The 21,882-nt window shown below is 39.3% G+C and overlaps 1 protein-coding gene across 6 annotated transcripts in view; it reads left to right on the top strand.

Moving 5' to 3' along the window:
• Window positions 1-21,882, top strand: part of SCIN (scinderin) — a 249,346-nt gene that overhangs the window by 224,013 nt on the left and 3,451 nt on the right. For 4 of the 6 annotated variants that reach the window (XM_079931577.1, XM_079931574.1, XM_079931575.1 and 1 more), the window contains 6 exons: window positions 2,160-2,250; window positions 7,457-7,627; window positions 10,890-11,067; window positions 11,367-11,488; window positions 14,287-14,364; window positions 16,311-16,371. In XM_079931577.1, the coding sequence (XP_079787703.1) occupies window positions 2,160-2,250; window positions 7,457-7,627; window positions 10,890-11,067; window positions 11,367-11,488; window positions 14,287-14,364; window positions 16,311-16,371 (701 nt within the window). Of the gene's footprint in view, window positions 1-2,159; window positions 2,251-7,456; window positions 7,628-10,889; window positions 11,078-11,366; window positions 11,535-14,286; window positions 14,365-16,310; window positions 16,372-21,882 lie in introns of those variants that run through there. The other 2 variants (XR_013829789.1, XM_079931576.1) reach the window with 2 other exon arrangements.

The raw sequence follows: 21,882 nt of genomic DNA, 5'->3' as shown, positions 1-21,882 counted from the left end.
AAATAGGTTAAATCCAAGAAGCAGAGTTGAAGGTGACAAACTAGAATTAAATCACTTTGTCTCTTTATTTCTGAAACCACTTATATTCTAAAATGATAGGAGAAAAATAATTTCAGCAGTGATCTTTCTCTGAAATGTCAAGTAGTTGAAAGTGAACAAACTTTGAACAATGGCAATGATGAGTCACTTGAAGCAGTAAATTCCATTTTCATGCAGCATTTATTTTTAATGAGTAACAAGCACCACAGATGTATAAAGAAGAAATCATATCAAAGTAGATTGCTTTTTTTCCCCTTAGGCACAGGATTTCAAAATTAGAGGAGTCCTTGACCTCCTGGGTCATAGATCAATAAAGCAAATTGGTTTGAATCTGTGTGGATGGAAGCATGAGTCACTTTGGCATGAAGAAGAAGAAGGGCTCGAGATGAACAGTGAAATATTTATTAAGAGTGTCAGATGGCAAAAGTTTGGTGAGGGTTTTCAGTTTTGCTGGTTGAAATACTCCAGGAAAAAAAACAGTAAAATGGTGACAAAAGTTTGGTGATGTAGTCTATTAGTTAGTTGAATTTTTTTCCTGCAGAAAAAAAAGGAAATGAAGAAACATCCAAGAAGTTGCAGACGTGAGGAAGGAAGGACAGGCGATAACAGACCCTGGTGTTTCCTCAGCTCTGTGTTACACCCCAGTCGGTGCTCCCAGTGGCTCCCGGAAGTGTTTGCTAGCATGATAAGCTCATGGAAAATTTAGGCTATTAGCCTTAAAAGACTGTATCTTTATGGGTGCCTTTGTTATGAAAAGCATTTTTTATCTTTTTAAACGTATGCCTGACATGAGCATATCTTTCCGTTTTTTTGCACCCCACTGTAGGACATTTTTCTATCAATCACTTGACTCTGTTGGCTCAATGAAATATTCTGAGATAAATGAGACGTACTCCCTGAATTCTGTGTTTTGGGGGGTGTGTCTGTGTGTGTTGCCCAGGTTGGGAGGCTATCGTTAACCTGTTCTGGGTATGGAACAGGTAGCTCACTCTCAAACCTTCAGAAGAAAGGATATAATTAATTTTCAAAATCCAGTTCCAGGATTAGTGTTCTTCTAGTCACACAAAGATAGGAGGAGTGGCTTCAATCAATGCTCAGTGCTTTCAGTGGCTTTTCCCTCCCACAAAGTCATCAAACAAGCAGATCTCCCAGAGGTTGCTATATAAGTTAAGCCAGTGATTGGAGTTATAGCCACAAGCTACCCTAGAAAGAGAAGTTGCAAATGAACTGGATGAATTGATTCACTGACTCTTTTTTTTTTTGGCTGTGTTGGGTCTTCGTTGCAGTACGTGGGCTTCTCTCTAGTTGCGGTGTGCAGGATTTCTCTCTCTAGTTGTGGCGCACCAGCTCCAGGGCGCATGAGCTCTGTAGATTGTGGCATGCGGGCTCTCTCGTTGAGGCGTGAGCTCAGTAGTTGTAGCGCACGGGCTTAGTGGCCCTGTGGCATGTGGGATCCCACTTCCCCGACCAGGGATTGCACCTGTGTCCCCTGCACTGGAAAGCGGATTCTTTACCACTGGACCACCAGGGAAGACCCGATTCATTGATCCTTATCTGGGTCACTGGTAGTTTAGCTTCTTTTATGGTTTTATTAAAAATTCCTTTAAAGAATTGCTAGAATGACAAAATGGGGCTTCACCATTGCCTACTTCTGATGATTATTTTCTTGATTTTTCTGGGTCCACACATTTGTTACTATGATCACCAAATATTCATGGAAAGATAAAGTACTTCTAATATCCAGCCTAATAGATTTGGCTCGTATTCTACTCAAATGGATTATTTTCACTGTGAAGATGGTTTCCCAAAATAGGCACCTCCAACTTGAAATCAGACAGAATCGACTACTTAGCGGAGTAATTATGGAACTAAAAATGGACCTATAAAATGGAGATTAAAGATACTTATCATATGTAGTTCTAAACAATACATGGGATAGTTCATGGCTCAATGTTAGTTAAGTACTTTAAAAAAACAATAACTTCTATGGCTTTATCATGTCAAAACAGCCGGTTTCTTCTTGATCTTTCATAATAACTTAAGTTTCTGCTTGAAATGCCTACATTAGAAGATCTTAAAACTTAAATACAAACTAATTTATTTTACTTTGGTTCCACCAGGCAGGGAGCAAATGCCACGAGGGATGAACTGACGACTTCCGCATTCCTGACCGTTCAGTTGGATAGATCCCTTGGAGGACAGGCTGTGCAGGTTGGGATATTTTTACCCCAAAACTTATACAAGCTAAAGTTTTCTTAGCCCAGTGTCTAGTTAAAACCCTTTTCCCAAGTTGGGATGGGAATTTGACCCTTTCTAAATATTATATTTTTTTCATTTTAGAATTTAAATATTCCTATTCTCATGCCATACTCGTTCTCTCAGATTCTGGAAAAGAGGGAGCAAACAAAATTTAAAAAACAGAAACAAAAATAAACTATTAACAGATTTAAGAGCCCCAAAGAATCATTCCTTTAGAATCATATCAGATCAATGATAGCCACTTGCTATTAAAACTGTTCTACCTGAGTTATCACTCCCAGGTGATCACTTTCAAGTTTTCAAATCTTTATAAATGTGTAATGGCTTCTTCAAAGGTAGAAAGTAATTAGAAAAGTAAGTCCAATACTTTAGTACATAAAAACTGAGATGTGGAGAGTGAATTTGGTCTTCCAGCTGTTTTTCTTTCCATCTTGGATTTTAGTTCCTAAATAAAGCAAGTTAGACCTAAATTTAAAGGTGCATATTAACTTTTTAAAAATAAACTAACTGGGCTTCCCTGGTGGCGCAGTGGTTGAGAGTCCGCCTGCCGATGCAGGGGACACGGGTTCATGCCCCGGTCCGGGAAGATCCCACATGCCGCAGAGTGGCTAGGCCCGTGAGCCACGGCCTCTGAGCCTGCGCGTCCGGAGCCTGTGCTCCGCAACGGGAGAGGCCCGCGGACCGAAAAAAAAAAAAAAAAAACTAACTTTTTAAATTGTTAATTAACAAATTAACAACATGATTGAATTCTGTAAATGCACTAACTCCCCATGAAGTTCCCCATGAACTATTACATTCATTTCTTATTTTTGAATTTTATTTATTTTTTATACAGCATGTTCTTATTACTTATCTATTTTATATATATTAGTGTATACATGTCAATCCCAATCTCCCAATTCATCCCACCACCACCACCACCCCTGCTTTCACCCCTTGGTGTCCATACGTTTGTTCACTACATCTGTGTCTCTATTTCTGCCCTGCAAACCAGTTTGTCTGCACCATTTTTCTAGATTCCACATACATGTGTTAACATATGATTTTTTTTATCTCTTTCTGACTTATTTCACTCTGTATGATAGTCTCTAGGTCCATCCATGTCTCTACAAATGACCCAATTTCATTCCTTTTTATGGCTGAGTAATGTTCCATTGTATATATGTACCACATCTTCTTTATCCATTCGTCTCTCGATGGGCATTTAGGTTGCTTCCATGACCTGGCTATTGTAAATAGTGCTGCAGTGAACAGTGGGGTGCATGTGTCTTTTTGAATTATGGTTTTCTCTGGGTATATGCCCAGTAGTGGGATTGCTGGGTCATATGGTAATTCTATTTTTAGTTTTTTAAGGAACCTCCATACTATTCTCCATAGTGGCTATATCAATTTACATTCCCACCAGCAGTGCAAGAGGGTTCCCTTTTCTCCATACCCGCTCCAGCATTTGTTGTTTGTAGATTTTCTGATGATGGCCATTCTAACCAGTGTGAGGTGATACCTCATTGTAGTTTTGATTTGCATTTCTCTAATGCTTAGTGATGTTGAGCAGCTTTTCATGTGCCTCTTGGCCATCTGTATGTCTTCTTTGGAGAAATGTCTATTCAGGTCTTCTGCCTATTTTTTGATTGCGTTGTTTTTTTTTTTAATATTGAATTGCATGCGCTGTTTATATATTTTAGAGATTAATCCTTTGTCCATTGATTCATTTGCAAATATTTTCTCCCATTCTGAGGGTTGTCTTTTTGTCTTGTTTATAGTTTCCTTTGCTGTGCAAAAGCTTTTAAGTTTCATTAGGTCCCATTTGTTTATTTTTGGTTTGATTTCCATTACTATAGGAGGTGGGTCAAAAAAGATCTTGCTGTGATTTATGTCAAAGGGTGTTCTGCCTATGTTTTCCTCTAAGAGTTTTATAGTGTCCGGTCTGACATGTAGGTCTTTAATCCATTTTGAGCTTATTTTTGTGTATGATGTTAGGGAGTGTTCTAATTACATTCTTTAACATGTAGCTGTCCAGTTTTCCCAGCACCACTTATTGAAGAGGCTGTCTTTTCTCCATTGTATATCCTTGCCTCCTTTGTCATAGATTAGTTGACCATAGGTGCTTGGGTTTATCTTTGGGCTTTCTATCCTGTTCCGTTGATCTATATTTCTGTATTTGTGCCAGAAGCATATTGTCTTGATTACTGTCACTTTGTAGTATAGTCTGAAGTCAGGGAGTCTGATTCCTCCAGCTCCGTTTTTTTCCCTCAAGATTGCTTTGGCTATTCGGGGTCTTTTGTGTCTCCATACAAATTTTAAGAATGTTTTGTTCTAGTTCTGTAGAAAATGCCATTGGTAATTTGTAGGGATTGCATTGAATGTGTAGATTGCTTTGGGTAGTATAGTCATTTTCACAATATTGATTCTACCAATCCAAGAACATGGTATATCTCTCCATCTGTTTGTATCATCTTTAATTTCTTTCATCAGTGTCTTATAGTTTTCTGCATACAGGTCTTTTGTCTCCCTTGGTAGGTTTATTCCTAGGTATTTTATTCTTTTTGTTGCAGTGGTAAATGGGAGTGTTTTCTTAATTTCACTTTCAGATTTTTCATCATTAGTGTATAGGAATGCAAGAGATTTCTGTGCATTAATTTTGTGTCCTGCTACTTCACCAAATTCATTGATTAGCTCTAGTAGTTTTCTGGTGGCATCTTTAGGATTCTCTATGTATAGTATCATGTCATCTGCAAACAGTGACAGTTTTACTTTTTCTTTTCTAATTTGTATTCCTTTTATTTCTTTTTCTTCTCTGATTGCTGTGACTAGGACTCCCAAAACTATGTTGAATAATAGTGGTGAGAGTGGACATCCTTGTCTTGTTCCTGATCTTAGCAGAAAAGCTTTCAGTTTTTCACCATTGAGAATGATTTACTGTGGGTTTGTCATATATGACCTTTATTATGTTGAGGTAAGTTCCCTCTATGCCTACTTTCTGGAGAGTTTTTATCATAAATGGGTGTTCATTTTTGTCAAAAGCGTTCTCTGCATCTATTGAGATGATCATATGGTTTTTATTCTTCAATTTGTTAATGTGGTGTTTCACATTGATTGATTTGCATGTATTGAAGAATCCTTGCATTCCTGGGATAAATCCCACTTGATCATGGTGTACGATCCTTTTAATGTGTTGTTAGATTCTGTTTGCTAGTATTTTGTTGAGGATTTTTGCATCTATGTTCATCAGTGATACTGGCCTGTAGTTTTCTTTCTTTGTGACATCTTTGTCTGGTTTTGGTATCAGGGTGATGGAAGCCTCGTAGAATGAGTTTGGGAGTGTTCCTCCCTCTGCTGTATTTTGGAAGAGTTTGAGAAAGTTAGGTGTTAGCTCTTCTCTAAATGTTTGATAGAATTCACCTGTGAAGCCATCTGGTCCTGGACTTTTGTTTGTTGGAAGATTTTTGATCGCAGTTTCAATTTCATTACTTGTGATTGGTCCGTTCATATTTTCTGTTTCTTCCTGGTTCAGTCTTGGAGGGTTATACCTTTCTAAGAATTTGTCCATTTCTTCCAGGTTGTCCATTTTATTGGCATAGAGTTTATATTCATTTCTTGAATGAAATATTTCTAAGAACTGACATCATCGATGTCATTTAGTTGATCTTTCAAGTAGTGATTACCAAATCATGCAAAAACTTTGAGGATAAGGCCCTGTGCCTTATAAATTCTATATTTCACAGTTAAATATTTGATATACCCAATGAATGAATTTCCAGTGTCAGCCAATTGAATCCTAAAATGGCAATGAAATGGTAATGCTTAGTTTCACCACAAGATGGCGGTGGTTTACAACAATGCATAAATAAAGTCCTGAATTGCTGTTTTAAACATTCCTTCGTAGACTGTATTAACAGTACTGAAAAATTTTCAGTTTACCTTTCTATCTCTTATTTTCATTTCGCAGTGGAGAATGGGCCTTAATCAGTAGCCCTCTTTCTTTCATGTTGGCGCTTGATGTTTTCTCAGTGTTATGGGAAATGCTAAGCCAACGGCAGTTTTAGGAGCTCTTAGCTAACCTCACCCCATGCTTTGGGGTGTGACTCAAAAGACGTTTTAACTTGTTACTCGCTTATTTGAATGTCTACTAGTTGAAAGATATTTGTGGAGTTAGTTACTTTCAGTGCTCCCTAGGCTTCCCTATGATGGTATGTGCATCAGCATTCCCATTCACTTGGCTTCTAGAAAAAGACAGACCAGGGTAGGAGAGATATTTCAACTTTAGCATAGGGCAAATAATTTAAAAAAACAGGAGAGTGACACAAAATTTGAACTCTTTATGTAAATACATGCATCGATAGATTATGCAAGGGATAGGAAATTTGGATCTGATCCAGTATCTGTTGTTAAACTAATAGGTGAAATTAAATAACTTGCCATTTATTTTCTTCCATTTCCTTATCCTGAAAAGTCCTGATATTGTATTTTAAAAACAGCTTATATTAAGCAAATCTACTAGTACCATTTCCATAGGTAAGCTAAAAAGTATAAAGTCTATTCTGTTTATTTTTGTCAGTTTTTGATGTTTGGATTGAAATCTTTATTCATCCCCAGATTATGATGATTTTTTTCATCTTACAGTGGTAGGGATGTAAAAAGAATGAGTATACTTTCGTGTTGTCTTATTTTTGGAAGAATTGGAATGAATGCACATCTCCTAACCTACTGAATGAGATCCAAAACACGTGAGAGACAGGTATACCCCTAAACATCTGGAAAGCTTGGTGCCCTTGTAAAAAAAGAGTAATTTTCATAAAAGACGGCATACATCAGCACTTCGTTGTTTTCCCCCTTTTGGAGATGTAGATGAACAGACTTGAAACTTTGTGCTTTCTGGAAGCAGAAAGTGGTGCAGTGTGGTGCTGTGTCCCCCGAGAAGGTGCTGTGTCTGGAGTAACGACTGGTTCCTAAGTCAGTGAGGAAGCTCTGTTTGATTATCATTAACCTATATTTTCTGTTGATTCATCGTTCCTCCTGCTCTTGACTTTTTATATATATATTTTTGACTTTTTATATATTTTTAATTTTGTTTTCAAAGAGAAAAATAAGGACACCTTTGGAAATACGGCCTTCTTTCACTGCACTCTTTATTAATTTCTTTTATCCCCGCTGCCCCCAGATCCGAGTCTCCCAAGGCAAAGAACCCGCTCACCTGCTGAGTTTGTTCAAAGACAAACCGCTCATTATTTACAAGAACGGAACATCAAAGAAAGGAGGTCAGGTGCCAGCCCCCCCTACACGCCTCTTTCAAGTCCGAAGAAACCTGGCGTCGATCACCAGAATTGTGGAGGTAACATCATGCATTCAGTAAAACCTGCCCTGCTCATGGGCTTCCCAGTGGACCTGAGCCATCAACAAATACTAGTCTTTAAAAAAATTGGCAAGTAAACCCCCTTCATTTCTATAATTAATCCAGCGTTCACCATAAAAAATATTAAAAGCAGGAGAATCAAGTAAAAAGTTAACTTCAGATACCAGGCCTCTCATATTTTTCAACCAGCTTATAACAAAACAAATGAATTTTAAGAATAATGTGACAAATCAAGCGGTCAAAGGCGTGAGGCAGCTTAAGCTCTGTCTTGAAAGGCCTGGGGGAAGATGGATTGAGGGTGATGGTCAGGTGACCACACTAGGAAAATTCAAGAGGGAGGGCCCTCATTTGTACAAGTGTGAGGACCATGGAAAGCAAGCTTCGCCACACTGGGCCGGAACCATAACTCAGCTGTTACGGCCACACAAGCTGTCTCTGACAGCAGCTGTGAAAGAAGTCAAACCCCAGATCGCAGTGTCAGACCACAAGACCACCAGGTATGGGCAAGGCCAGCGGGCCCAAGTTTTTAAATGGCTGAGTGCTTTGACTTCAGGGAGGATTCATCACACTTCATAACCCGGTCACCTTAGTCACCGTTGAAACCCAAGTCTCCCAAGTCACCCCTAACTGCCCTACACTCTCTGTATGTCCCCAAACCTGGACCATTTGCCAAGTTGTCCAGCTGAGCCCTTAAAACCAGGTGGGTCACAGCATCCCTCCCCCCTCAACCTGTTCTCTAAGCCACCCCGCCTTCTTGCTCCGTGGCTGTGTTCTGAGGACGCAGATTCCCATACAGCCTTCTCAAGTGGAAGTTGTATTTTCCCCCAGTGCCCGCTGACCAAGGACCGGTGGTGGGGTCCCCTCCTTGCTCCACCCTTGCCGTTTTGACTTCTTCTTATCCGTCTCCTTCCCCCATCCCCCTGTGCTGTCCTCTGCTGAGCTCCCAGTCCAGTCCTTCCCCTCTTATTGTTTGGTGGCTTCAGTCGTTGTCTCACCGTTTCCGTCACTTTGGCTCCTCTCATCCAACAGTTGTGTCTTGACTCCACTTCATCTCACACTTGTGGTCCTGTACTGGACTCCACTCCGTCATCCCCTCCTGCCCCTCCAGCCGGATGGGCTTTATCTAGTTTGCCAAAGCCCTGCCTTTCGCCGTCAAAAGCCTCATGTCTGACCGCGCTTTTCTCAGCCTCCTGCTAGCATTTGCTAGAGCCACCCTTTTCTGTCTTCTCAGAACGCTATCTTTTTACGAGGCTTCTGGAACCCCTCACTTAGCAGGATTTCTTCCACACTTGAGGGCCACTCTTCTGAAGAGTATTCGCACTCCCAACCGGCTTTGCTGGATTCTCCTCCTCTGCTCGTCCTCTAAGCTCTTGAACCCTCCGAGGCTCAGTCCTGGCCCTCTTCAGAGTGATCTCATTCAGTCATATAATTTAAACGCCATTAGGTATTGATCTCATCCAGAACATTCTGTGCATGGATTCTCATGTGTTCAATTATGACTACTTTTTTTAATCTGTCAAATGGACGGTGACGCCTTCATCTACAGGCCCTCTCAGTTGATTTCAGGTGCAAGAGTCAAGGAGAATCGTTATGGTCCTGGTCTCTTCCCAGTGGGTACTTCTTCAGGGGGCATCGTGAGCTGCTTGCGATGCAGATTCTTTATTTTCTTGCAGCCTCCCAAACCAGCCTTTGCATTCCTAGCCTCTCTGAAATACGCTAGTCGAAACATTGTTTATAAGGCTTTCTGTTTTCATCTCCTGGGAGGCTAAAGCTTTCTTATGTTCTATTTTGGAACTACCGCCAGGATCCCACACCAGTCTGGGCATGGACCTCTCGTCACCTGTCTCTCCATCGTCCAAGCTCTTTCCTCTGAACCAGTAAGGAGACATTTGGATTAGAAATTGGAAGTCATAGTTCCTGTAAATCTCCATCATCACATCTGATAGATTCCTTTGAGCTTGGTCCATGGAGCCTCCTTCCTACTGAAAGAGGATGATAAGCACTTCTCTGAGTGTTCCCAACACCTGGGACACATCTTTAAAATTTCCAGCAGCTGTTCGTTGCTCTCTAGTGCTTTCTCTGGGGACAGGGTCCTGACGAACCTGGTGAAACCCAACTCTCCTCATGGTTGATGCCTTCCTCTGGCAGCTCGCCACAGTTGGTCAAACGGCATCATTTGGACAGCCGATCGCCAGCTCCTTCTTGAGGCACTCTCTTCACTTGCCCTCAGGACACCACACTCTTGATTTCTTCCTCTGTCATGGCTGCTCTCTCACAGTCTTGTTTCCTGGTTCTTCTTCATCTCCCTGTTAGCACACCTCACATGGAGTCCCACAGAAAGTCATATGCATACTGTCACAATCATACAATCCTATAGTCAGACAGAGGGTCTCAAAGAGGCCAGTGCAGAGACACAAAATGACAAGGTCATAGACGCAGTCAAAGGCACAAGCCCATCGTAGGAGCTCAGACTCACTCCCAAGCCTGAGGCTCCGCACATGCCTTGTCTCTGCCCCGATGCTCCACTGTCAGCCTCACCCTCAGGCTGGAGTCTGGTCTCAGCCAGGTGCCTCTCACTCACTCTGCAGCCACACTGACTGGAGCTGTGCTCATCTGGCTCATCCCAGACGGTGTCCACAGCTTCTCAGTTGAAAGGAAGAGGGTAGGTCAGTGCTGTATTTTTAACCCCCTATAATCAGTCTCTTATAACTTGAGCTATAATTTATCTGAGCCTGGAGAACCTTTCAGTGAATCTATGTTATTATCTCTTTGTCTGTATTAGATCCCGGTCCCTGTTTTATGATTTTTCTGTGTCCCTTGGATTATTTGACAAACCTCTTTAGTGGAGGGAGAGAAAAACTGAACACTGTGCTTTACGTTTATCATTTGTGAATATAAACGTATATTTCTTTTCAACCTCTTTCCAAACATCAATTATAGCCCATCCTCCTTCTTGCGGTCTCTTTGAATATTATCCTTGTTATGTATCACTTAAGTTTGCCTTATTTTATTCTCAGAGCCTGTGCTACTGTCTTCGGGCGGGTGAGCGTTAAAGTGACGCAGCGCAACGTGCTCCTACTGTTTCTAACCCCCTAGGCGTGTCCTGGTGCCCCCTGAATTAATATCCTGGGTCAGGACAGAAGTCTGTAGGTGGTTTGGCACTGTCGCAGCTTCTTGGACATGTTTATTGAGGGAGCAGCAATGAATTTACATCATTGTGTTCTTTTTCTTCATACTCTAGGTAGATGTTGATGCAAAGTCATTGAATTCCAATGATGTTTTTGTCCTGAAACTACGACAAAATAATGGCTACATCTGGAGAGGAAAAGGGGCCAGCCAGGAGGAGGAGAAGGGAGCAGCGTATGTGGCAAGTGTCCTCAAATGTAAAACCACGAGGATTCAGGAAGGCGAGGAACCAGGTGTGTATAGGTGAGGCCAAGGACACTAGCCAGAACTTATATTTGGCATACTTGCTAATCATGTAATTTATTTATTTTTGTCATAAATAGGAACTTTGTAATGGTTGTAGGGCATTAAGAACCCATTCACTAGTTGCAAAAGTGAGTGATGGTGCCAACTATATTTAAGTAACTTCTCCTGCTCTATTTCAGTAACTTCTTAACAGTGAAGTTGAGGTGAGATACGATTATTTGTTAAGGTAAAGCAGTACCGACCATATGCTTCTGAAAATGCACTGGCTAACTTGTGTTTTCCACAGAGGAGTTTTGGAATTCCCTTGGAGGGAAAAAAGACTACCAGACCTCTCCCCTGCTAGAAACCCAGGCTGAAGACCATCCACCTCGGCTTTACGCCTGCTCCAACAAAACTGGAAGATTCATTGTAAGTGTCCCGTGAAACCCTGGGGTAGAATCAGCAGCAGTGGGAGAGAGAAGCATTCTTGTGTTGCTCTAACGCGTTCCTGCCCTGATTCTCAGTTTTAGTTTACCTGCAAACCACAGGTGACAATCTTTGCTCCACGCAGGGTTGATTTAAGAGCCAGTGACGTACTGGACGTGAAAGCATCGGAATACTGTAATGTACTGTATTAATCAAGCTGCTCTTAAATATATCAGCTACTTTGCACCAGTGTCAGCATGTGGTCATTTCGGTACGAATATGCGTGTGGTTGGATTTGCTTATTTAATGGTTTGATGCTTTCTGTACGCAACAATAGTGGTTTCTCTGATCAAACTATGTCAATTTTACACTGCAGTTTCCCACGGGAATAAAAAGTTTCACCATGTTGACGGAATAAAAAATATTATGGAAATATGATCCTTGGGCAAGAATCACAGAAAGCTATATACACACCTGCAAATTAAGTGAAATCAGCAGGAATATTTTATGTCATAGTCCCATTCACAAGCTTTGAATTCTAGGCAATTCAAAGTATTTGTGTACAAGAGTGATTGTCTATGGGTCTCTAAAATATCCTGGGCTGTGGCCCCTCATCTCAGTTTAATCAAAAATTCTGCTTTCTCTGTTTGACATACTAAGTTTTTGTGTAAATCTTTCATTTAAAGAACAAATTCCTTGCCTATAAAATCTGAACTAAAGATTTGGTCACCAAGTCTTAGTAAATACAAGCTTTACTTTTCAATGCACACATGACAATTTAGTAAGTATTTTCCCAGGTGCATGCTTGAGATAAAATGCTTTGAAGAAGAAACTGCTCATGTGTGAACCACACTTGAAGCTTACATGTGATTTGACCTAAAAATTAAAGATTTAAATGGTGGATTGTGATAAATATTAGGTGGTTGGGCACCACAGTTGTTCACCCACTTTGGAAATCCATATATTTTATAAACTTGCTGTCAGAAAAATCTGTTGTTTTACTCTTTTTTTTTTTTTTTTTTTTTGCGGTACGCGGGCCTCTCACTGCGGTGGTCTCTCCCATTGTGGAGCACAGGCTCCGGAGGCGCAGGTTCAGCGGCCATGGCTCATGGGCCCAGGCGCTCCACGGCATGTGGGATCTTCCCGGACCAGGGCACGAACCCGTGTCCCCTGCAAAGGCAGGCGGACTCTCAACCACTGCGCCACCAGGGAAGCCCTGTTTTACTCTTTTGACTCCTGATTTTATATTGCATCCAAACAATGGCTTTTTCAGCATATGCTCCTATAATTTCTTATTAGTATTATCTACTAATAATGCTGTAAATAACATGTTTGTTTCCAATGGAGCTATATGTTAAAAAAATAACACCTAGGCTTTGTTCTTAGGTTACAAAAATCTATTAGTTTTTGGGTTTTGTCATTCACATATTTAAGAGAAATATACTTTTCCTTTACACCTACTCATTTTCTTGTTTGATATTTGGAACGCTAATCCCTTCACATTTTAAGGAAAAGGAGTGTTACTAACAAGTGTTTGATCTCATCATCAGAAAGCAGGCTTTAGACATGTAGATTCATACAAGACAGAGTCTATTGGTTAAAAGCACAGCTTTTAGAACCATTCTGCCTATTTGATATCACTTACTTGGCGATATTATTTACTGGCTGTGTGACCCTAGGCTGGTTACTTACCCTCTCTGTGCTATAATTTTCTCATCTGAAAAATGGGGATAATCCTAGTACCTACTTCATAGGGTTGTTGTGAATATTAAATTAGTTGTTGCATATATACAACAGTGCCAGGCATGGAGTAAGTGATATTTAAGGTTTTCGCTTTTTTTAAGCATTATGTAATTGGTAATTATTCTGTAAAAAGAAAATATAAACAAATTTGCCCTCTGTAAATGGTTAGTGTTTGTTTGTTTTTTGTGTAACAATCTCAAAATGTAATCAGATTACAACAAACAGGTATTGTCATGCTCAGGGGGCTTCAGGTTGGGGTCATGCCTCTTCTTCCCAGGACAGAGCCCAGGAGCACAGGAGGGGCCCTGAGTCGCATTTGCTAGTATGACAAGGGCAAGGCCACAGTCAACTTCACCTGCAGAGTCACACAGTAGAGGGAAGGAGCAAACCATAATCCAATCTACCATACCTTCCTAATGATCAGGGGGGGTTTCATCCAGAATTCTTTTAAAAATTTGAACTTTAGATTAATGCATGCCTGCTGGTAATGGGTGCATTAAACTAACCCTCCCCATTACCCTTTAATGTTAACTACGGAGAACACAATTTAACCCATTTAAAATAAAAATAATGAAGCTTTGCATATGGAATATTGTTATAATATCATCTTATGGAAAATGATTGATTCATAAAAATGACCAGACTTACTGATTTTATTAAAATAATCTTGACCTACAAAATGAAAGATGATTTAATACCCAGATCATAAACTTAAATATCTTTAGGAACTAGGAAGGTAACAGAAATCTGTGAAGCAACTTGTCATAAGGAAGTGGAATTAGAGACAACTGTGGCCAGATTGACTGTACATGGTCTCTCTAAGGCCATATGCAATGTTTATGTTAAGCACTGTCCTCCCCAAATAAGACACCCTGAGTTTGTGATACCTGATTAAACAGATAAACAATTATTTAAATCTTTAACTGCCCAAAAGGAAGAAAAAAATGGCTACCAAACTTCTTTTGCTGTGCTCCAAATAATGCAAGGGATTTATATCCCGTATATTAGAAAAATCACTGCTTAACTGCTTGGTCATAAAGCTTTTTTATACATTTCAGGTTGAAGAGGTTCCAGGAGAGTTCACCCAGGATGATTTAGCAGAAGATGATGTCATGTTACTAGATGCTTGGGAACAGGTAAGAGAGTGGAACAGGAAGAGAGTGTACTTATAGTTGGGACCTGACACAACCTGCTTTGAGAAATAGCAAGTCTAATAATAAACGGACCCATGGATTTAGGCTGTATTTAAAAGAAACTCTCCACAGTTTGGCAAAAAATAAAACCAGTGTGGCAAGTTGGTTTCTGAATATGGAAATAATTCCACAGCTACCATCTTTGGCTCTATAGTTTTGGCCAAAAAAACCCCTACTTTTCATTTATTTGTAAAGTTCACTCGTTCCTAATTTATTCATACATTCATTCATCCACTCATTTAAGTAATAAATGCATTAGTTGGTTGCAGTGCATGGCGGGTACGATGCCTCAGGAAGACCAAAGTATTCAGAATTTCTCTTGAAATTTGACAAAAAGTCCTAGGAGACCCCTTCCCTGGGGAAGGAATAGACACAGAATAGTTTTGAATCTACACAGTAAAATATATTACTGTTATGTATATATCTTTATTTGATAGAAAATTAATGGTGATTTTATATGTCACATCTGTTAGTTGTTTTCTCCTGTGAAAGGGAAAAATAAATATATTAGGAGCTAAATCATATAGAACAATTATAAAACACTTATCTGAATTAGGCCTAGTCTTAGAGTCAACCACAGAGACTTGTTACTTTTAGGTTTGTTCTTACTTGCTAAGTCATTCAGTTATATTACAACTTAGCTTCTTGGTCTAGAATTACCATATTTGAGTTTCGGGTCTAGTCACAGATTCTCCCTAAGTGAATGGATCACTTATTTCTAGATATGAAATTTAAAACCTTATGTCAATAAAACACCTTTGTGTATTTAAGAATTATAAGAATGTTTCCTTATTCAGAAGAATTTAATCTTTTCCATTTGTAGTGAGCTCTGTTGCTTCCATAATCATGGATACTTCAGAATATTTCCTGTACTACATTTCAATTGTTTTTCAATCATACTTTTCATTTACATGGCCATGCTGTCATGGTTTGTTCTGTGCCTGCAAGCAAATATTCTAGCACTTTCAGTATGCATTAGAATGTAATCAAAACTAATTTGACCAAAATTTCTCTGCCAACAAGTGATTTTAAAGTGATTTAAATATAAGGGAATTCAGGAGAATTTTTCATCATTGAAGCAGAAAACCTACACATTTGACAAGAAGGATACATACAGAACATGTATCTGTTTTTAAGAATCAGTATTTAAATATTAAACATTATAGCACTTTTACCAAAGTGTGACAGGATACAATACCATAGGACAAGAACCCTAGGACTAAGTTAGGGGATCCTAAAGGGAGTCTGGGGTGCCCACAAACAAGCTACATATGGTTCCCCCAGGATAATAGTATGGGGATACTGACTGCCTTACACACCCCAGGGTTGGGTGCAAAAAACCAGCCAATGTGTGGGGTTTTTTTTTTTCTTTTTTTTTTTTTTTTTTCTTTTTTTTTTTTCTTTTTGCGGTATGCGGGCCTCTCACTGTTGTGGCCTCTCCCATTGCGGAGCACAGGCTCCGGACGCGCAGGCTCAGCGGCCATGGCTCACAGGCCCAGCCGCTCCACGGCATGTAGGATCTTCCCGGACCGGGGCACGAACCCGCGTCCCCTGCATCGGCAGGCGAACTCTCAACCACTGCGCCACCAGGGAAGCCCCCAATGTGTGGTTTTAAGGAAAGCTCACTTAATAACTAGAAAACACTATATAAACTTAAAATACCAGAATGTGAAATCTGGAGTCAAACTGGCTGGATATAAATTTAGGGTCTCTTAGTAAGTGTATACATTAGGAAAGTGATTGAACCTCTCTGCACCTCCATCTCCACACCCCTGACTTTGGGGTTGCTGTGAAGATTAAGTGGGATTGTATGAGAAGCACTTTGCATAAGGCTTGCACCACATCTACACTCCCAAAACAATGCGTATGATTATTGCTTCATTTTTCAGATTTTTATTTGGATTGGAAAAGATGCCAATGAAGTTGAGAAATCAGAATCTCTGAAGTCGGGTAAGCTAGATCCCGTGGGGAATTATGACAGTAATTCTGAACAGGTGTTACCAAGTTCCTGACTTCTCTTTTCACCACATCCTCCAAAACCACATATCAAAACCAAGAAGAATCTTAGCTTTCATCTTCAGAACTAAAGAGTAATGGAATTTTTTTTTAAATGAAGAATTTCAGAAAAGGAACAAGAAAAACATATTTTGTTATCTAATTTAGGATGTAATTATATCAATTTATTCTGAAAATTTCTAATTCACTTAAACACTTTTTTATTATGGAAATAGTAAAACCTCCATATCTGTGATAACTTAGATTTTTTTTAACATCATTATTGGAATATAATTGCTTTACAATGGTGTGTTAGTTTCTGCTTTATGACAAAGTGAATCAGTTATACATATACATATGTTACCATATCTCTTCCCTCTTGTGTCTCCCTCCCTCCCACCATCCCTATCCCACCCCTCTAGGTGGTCACAAAGCACTGAGCTGATCACCCTGTGCTATGCGGCTGCTTCCCACTAGCTATCTATTTTACATTTGGTAGTGTATATATGTCCATGCCACTCTCTCATTTTGTCACAGCTTACCATTCCCCCTCCCCATATCCTCAAGTCTATTCTGTAGTAGGTCTGTGTCTTTATTCCCGTCTTGCCCCTAGGTTCTTCATGATCTTTTTCTTTCTTAGATTCTATATATATATGTTAGCAAACGGTATTTGTTTTTCTCTTTCTGACTTACTTCACTCTGTATGACAGACTCTAGGTCCATCCACCTCACTACAAATAACTCAATTTCGTTTCTTTTTATGGCTGAGTAATATTCCATTGTATATATGTGCCACATCTTCTTTATCCATTCATCTGTTGATGGATACTTAGGTTGCTTTCATGTCCTGGCTATTGTAAATAGAGCTGCAATGAACATTTTGGTACATGACTCTTTTTGAATTATGGTTTTCTCAGGGTATATGCCCAGTAGTGGGATTGCTGGGTTATATGGTAGTTCTATTTTTAGTTTTTTAAGGAACCTCCATACTATTCTCCATAGTGGCTGTATCAATTTACATTCCCACCAACAGTGCAAGAGGGTTCCCTTTTCTCCACACCCTCTCCAGCATTTACTGTTTGTAGATTTTTTAATGATGGCCATTCTGACCAGTGTGAGATGATATTGCATTGTAGTTTTGAATTACATTTCTCTAAGATTAATGATGTTGAGCATTCTTTCATGTGTTTGTTCGCAATCTGCATATCTTCTTTGGAGAAATGTCTATTTAGGTCTTCTGCCCATTTTTGGATTGGGTTGTTTTTTTGATATTGAGCTGCATGAGATGCTTGTAAATTTTGGAGATTAATCCTTTGTCAGTTGCTTCATTTGCAAATATTTTCTCCCATTCTGAAGTCTGTCTTTTCATTTTGTTTATGGTTTCCTTTGCTTTGCAAAAAGCTTTTAAGTTTCATTAGGTCCCACTTGTTTATTTTCGTTTTTATGGCCATTTCTCTAGGAGGAGGGTCAAAAAGGAATTTGCTGTGATTTATGTCAAAGAGTGTTCTGCCTATGTTTTCCTCTAAGAGTTTGATAGTGTCTGGCCTTACATTTAGGTATTTAATCCACTGTGAGTTTATTTTTGTATATGGTGTTAGAGAGTGTTCTAATTTCATTCTTTTACATGCACCTGTCCAGTTTTCCCAGCACCACTTATTGAAGAGGCTGTCTTTTCTCCGCTGTATATTCTTGCCCTCTTTATCAAAGATAAGGTGACCACATGTGCATGGGTTTATCTTTGGGCTTTCTATCCTGTTCCATGGATCTATATTTCTGTTTTTGTGCCAGGACCATACTGGCTTGATTACAGTAGCTTTGCAGTATAGTCTGAAGTCAGGGAGCCTGATTCCTCCAGCTCCGTTTTTCTTTCTCAAGATTGCTGTGGCTATTCGGGGTCTTTTGTGTTTCCATACAAATTGTGAAACTTTTTGTTCTAGTTCTGGGAAAAATGCCAGTGGTAGTTTGATAGGGATTGCATTGAATCTGTAGATTGCTTTGGGTAGTAGAGTCGTTTTCACAATGTTGATTCTTCCAATCCAATAACATGGTATATCTCACCATCTATTTGTACCATCTTTAATTTCTTTCATCAGTGTCTTATAATTTTCTGCATACAGGTCTTTTGTCTCCTTAGGTAGGTTTATTCCTAGATATTTTATCCTTTTTGTTGCAGTGGTAAATGGGAGTGTTTTCTTAATTTCACTTTCAGATTTTTCATCATTAGTGTATAGGAATGCCAGAGATTTCTGTGCATTAATTTTGTATCCTGCTACTTTACCAAATTCATTGATTAGCTCTAGTAGTTTTCTGGTAGCATCTTTAGGATTCTCTATGTATAGTATCATGTCATCTGCAAATAGTGACAGCTTTACTTCTTCTTTTCCGATTTGGATTCCTTTTATTTCCTTTTCTTCTCTGATTGCTGTGGCTAAAACTTCCACAACTATGTTGAATAAGAGTGGTGAGAGTGGGCAACCTTGTCTTGTTCCTGATCTTAGTGGAAATGGTTTCAGTTTTTCACCATTGAGGATGATGTTGGGTGTGGGTTTGTCATATTTGGCTTTATTATGCTGAGGAAAGTTCCCTCTATGCCTACTTTTGCAGGGTTTTTTATCATAGATGGCTGTTGAATTTTGTCGAAAGCTTTCTCTGCATCAATTGAGATGATCATATGGTTTTTCTCCTTCAACTTGTTAATATGGTGTATCACATTGATTGATTTGGGTATATTGAAGAATCCTTGTATTCCTGGGAAAAACCCCACTTGATCACGGTGTATGATCCTTTTAATGTGCTGTTGGATTCTGTTTGCTAGTATTTTGTTGAGGATTTTTGCTTCTATGTTCATCAGTGATATTGGCCTGTAGTTTTCTTTCTTTGTGACATTTTTGTCTGGTTTTGGTATCAGGGTGATGGTGGCCTCACAGAATGAGTTTGGGAGTGTTCCTCCCTCTGCTATATTTTGGAAGAGTTTGAGAAAGATGGGTGTTAGCTCTTCTCTAAATGTTTGATAGAATTCGCCTGTGAAGCCATCTGGTCCTGGGCTTTTGTTTGTTGGAAGATTTTTAATCACAGTTTCAAATTCAGTGCTTGTGATTGGTCAGTTCATATTTTCTATTTCTTCCTGATTCAGTCTTAGAAGGTTGTGCATGTCTAAGAATTTGTCCATCTCTTCCAGGTGGTCCATTTTATTGGCATAGAGTTGCTTGTAGTAATCTCTCATGATCCTTTGTATTTCTGCAGTGTCAGTTGTTACTTCTCCTTTTTCATTTCTAATTCTATTGACTTAAGTCTTCTCCCTTTTTTCTTGATGAGTCTGGCTAATGGTTTATCAATTTTGTTTATTTTCTCAAAGAACCAGCTTTTAGTTTTATTGATCTTTTTAATCACAATTAAGTTAATTATCAGTTCCTTCATTTCTTTTTGATTTATTTCTGATCTGATCTTTATGATTTCTTTCCTTCTGCTAACTTTGGGGTTATTTTGTTCTTCTTTCTCTAATTGCTTTAGGTGTAAGGTTAGGTTGATTATTTGAGATGTTTCTTGTTTCTTAAGGTAGGATTGTATTGCTATAAACTTCCCTCTTAGAACTGCTTTTGCTGCATCCCATAGGTTTTGGGTCAACGTGTTTTCAGTGTCTTTTGTTTCTAGGTATTTTTTGATTCCCTCTTTGATATCTTCAGTGATCTCTTGGTTATTAAGTAGTGTATTGTTTAGCCTCCATGTGTTTGTATTTTTTACAGATTGTTTCCTGTAATTCATATCTAGTCTCATAGCGTTGTGGTCGGAAAAGATACTTGATACAATTTCAATTTTCTTAAATTTACCAAGGCTTGATTTGTGACCCAGGATATGATCTATCCTGGAGAATGTTCCATGAGCACTTGAGAAGAGTGTGTATTCTGTTGTTTTTCGATGGAATGTCCTATAAATATCAATTAAGTCCATCTTGTTTAATGTATCATTTAAAGCTTGTGTTTCCTTATTTATTTTCATTTTGGGTGATCTGTCCATTGGTGAAAGTGGGGTGTTAAAGTCCCCTACTATGATTGTGTTACTGTCAATTTCCTCTATAAGGGCTGTTAGTATTTTTTCTTTTCTTTTTGTGGTACGCAGGCCTCTCACGGTTGTGGCCTCTCCCATTGTGGAGCACAGGCTCCAGATGTGCAGGCTCACCAGCCATGGCTCACGGGCCCAGCCACACCACGGCATGTAGGATCTTCCCGGACTGGGGCATGAACCCGTGTCCCCTGCATGAGCAGGCGGACTCTCAACCACTGCGCCACCAGGGAAGCCCTGGCTGTTAGTATTTGCCTTATGTGTTGATGTGCTCCTATGTTGGGTGCATAAATATGTACAATTGTTATATATTCTTCTTGGATCAATCCCTTGATTATTATGTAGTGTCCTTCTTTGTCTCTTGTAATAGTCTTTATTTTAAAGTCTATTTTGTCTTACATGAGAATTGCTACTCCAGCTTTCTTTTGATTTCCATTTGCATAGAATATCTTTTTCCATCCCCTCACTTTCAGTCTGTATGTGTCCCTAGGTCTGAAGTGGGTCTCTTGTAGACAGCGTATATACGGGTCTTGTTTTTGTATCCATTCAGCCAGTCTATGTCTTTTGGTTGGAGCACTTAATCCATTTACATTTAAGGTAATTATCGATATGTATGTTCCTATTACCATTTTCTTAATTGTTTAGGGTTTGTTATTGTAGGTCTTTTCCTTCTCTTGTGTTTCCTGCCTAGAGAAGTTCCTTTAGCATTTGTTTTAAAGCTGGTTTGGTGGTGCTGAATTCTCTTAGCTTTTGCTTGTTTGTAAAGGTTTTAATTTCTCCATCAAATCTGAATGAGATCCTTGCTGGGTAATCTTGGTTGTAGGTATTTCTCCTTCATCACTTTAAATATGTCCTGCCACTCCCTCCTGGCTTGCAGAGTTTCTGCTGAAAGATCAGCTGTTAACCTTATGGGGATTCCCTTGTGTGTTGTTTGTTGTTTTTCCCTTGCTGCTTTTAATATGTTTTCTTTGTATTTTATTTTTGATACTTTGATTAATATGTGTCTTGGCGTGTTTCTCCTTGGATTTATCCTGTATGGGACTCTCTGTGCTTCCTGGACTTGATTAACTGTTTCCTTTCCCATATTAGGTAAGTTTTCAACTATAATCTCTTCAAATATTTTCTCAGTCCCTTTCTCTTTCTCTTCTTCTTCTGGGACCCCTATCATTCGAATGTTGGTGCATTTAATTTTGTCCCAGAGGTCTCTGAGGCTTTCCTCAGTTCTTTTCATTCTTTTGTCTTTTTTCTGTTCTGCAGTAGGTATTTCCACTATTTTATCTTCCAGGTTACTTATCCATTCTTCTGCCTCTGTTACTCTGCTATTGATCCCTTCTACAGCATTTTTAATTTCATTTATTGTGTTGTTCATCATTGTTTGTTTGCTCTTTAGTTCTTCTAGGTCCTTGT

Source organism: Stenella coeruleoalba, assembly GCF_951394435.1.
Source record: "Stenella coeruleoalba genome assembly, chromosome: 9".
Classification (NCBI taxonomy): domain Eukaryota; kingdom Metazoa; phylum Chordata; class Mammalia; order Artiodactyla; family Delphinidae; genus Stenella; species Stenella coeruleoalba.
Note: the sequence above shows the minus strand (reverse complement) of the source record. Positions and strands in the feature narration are given on the sequence as shown.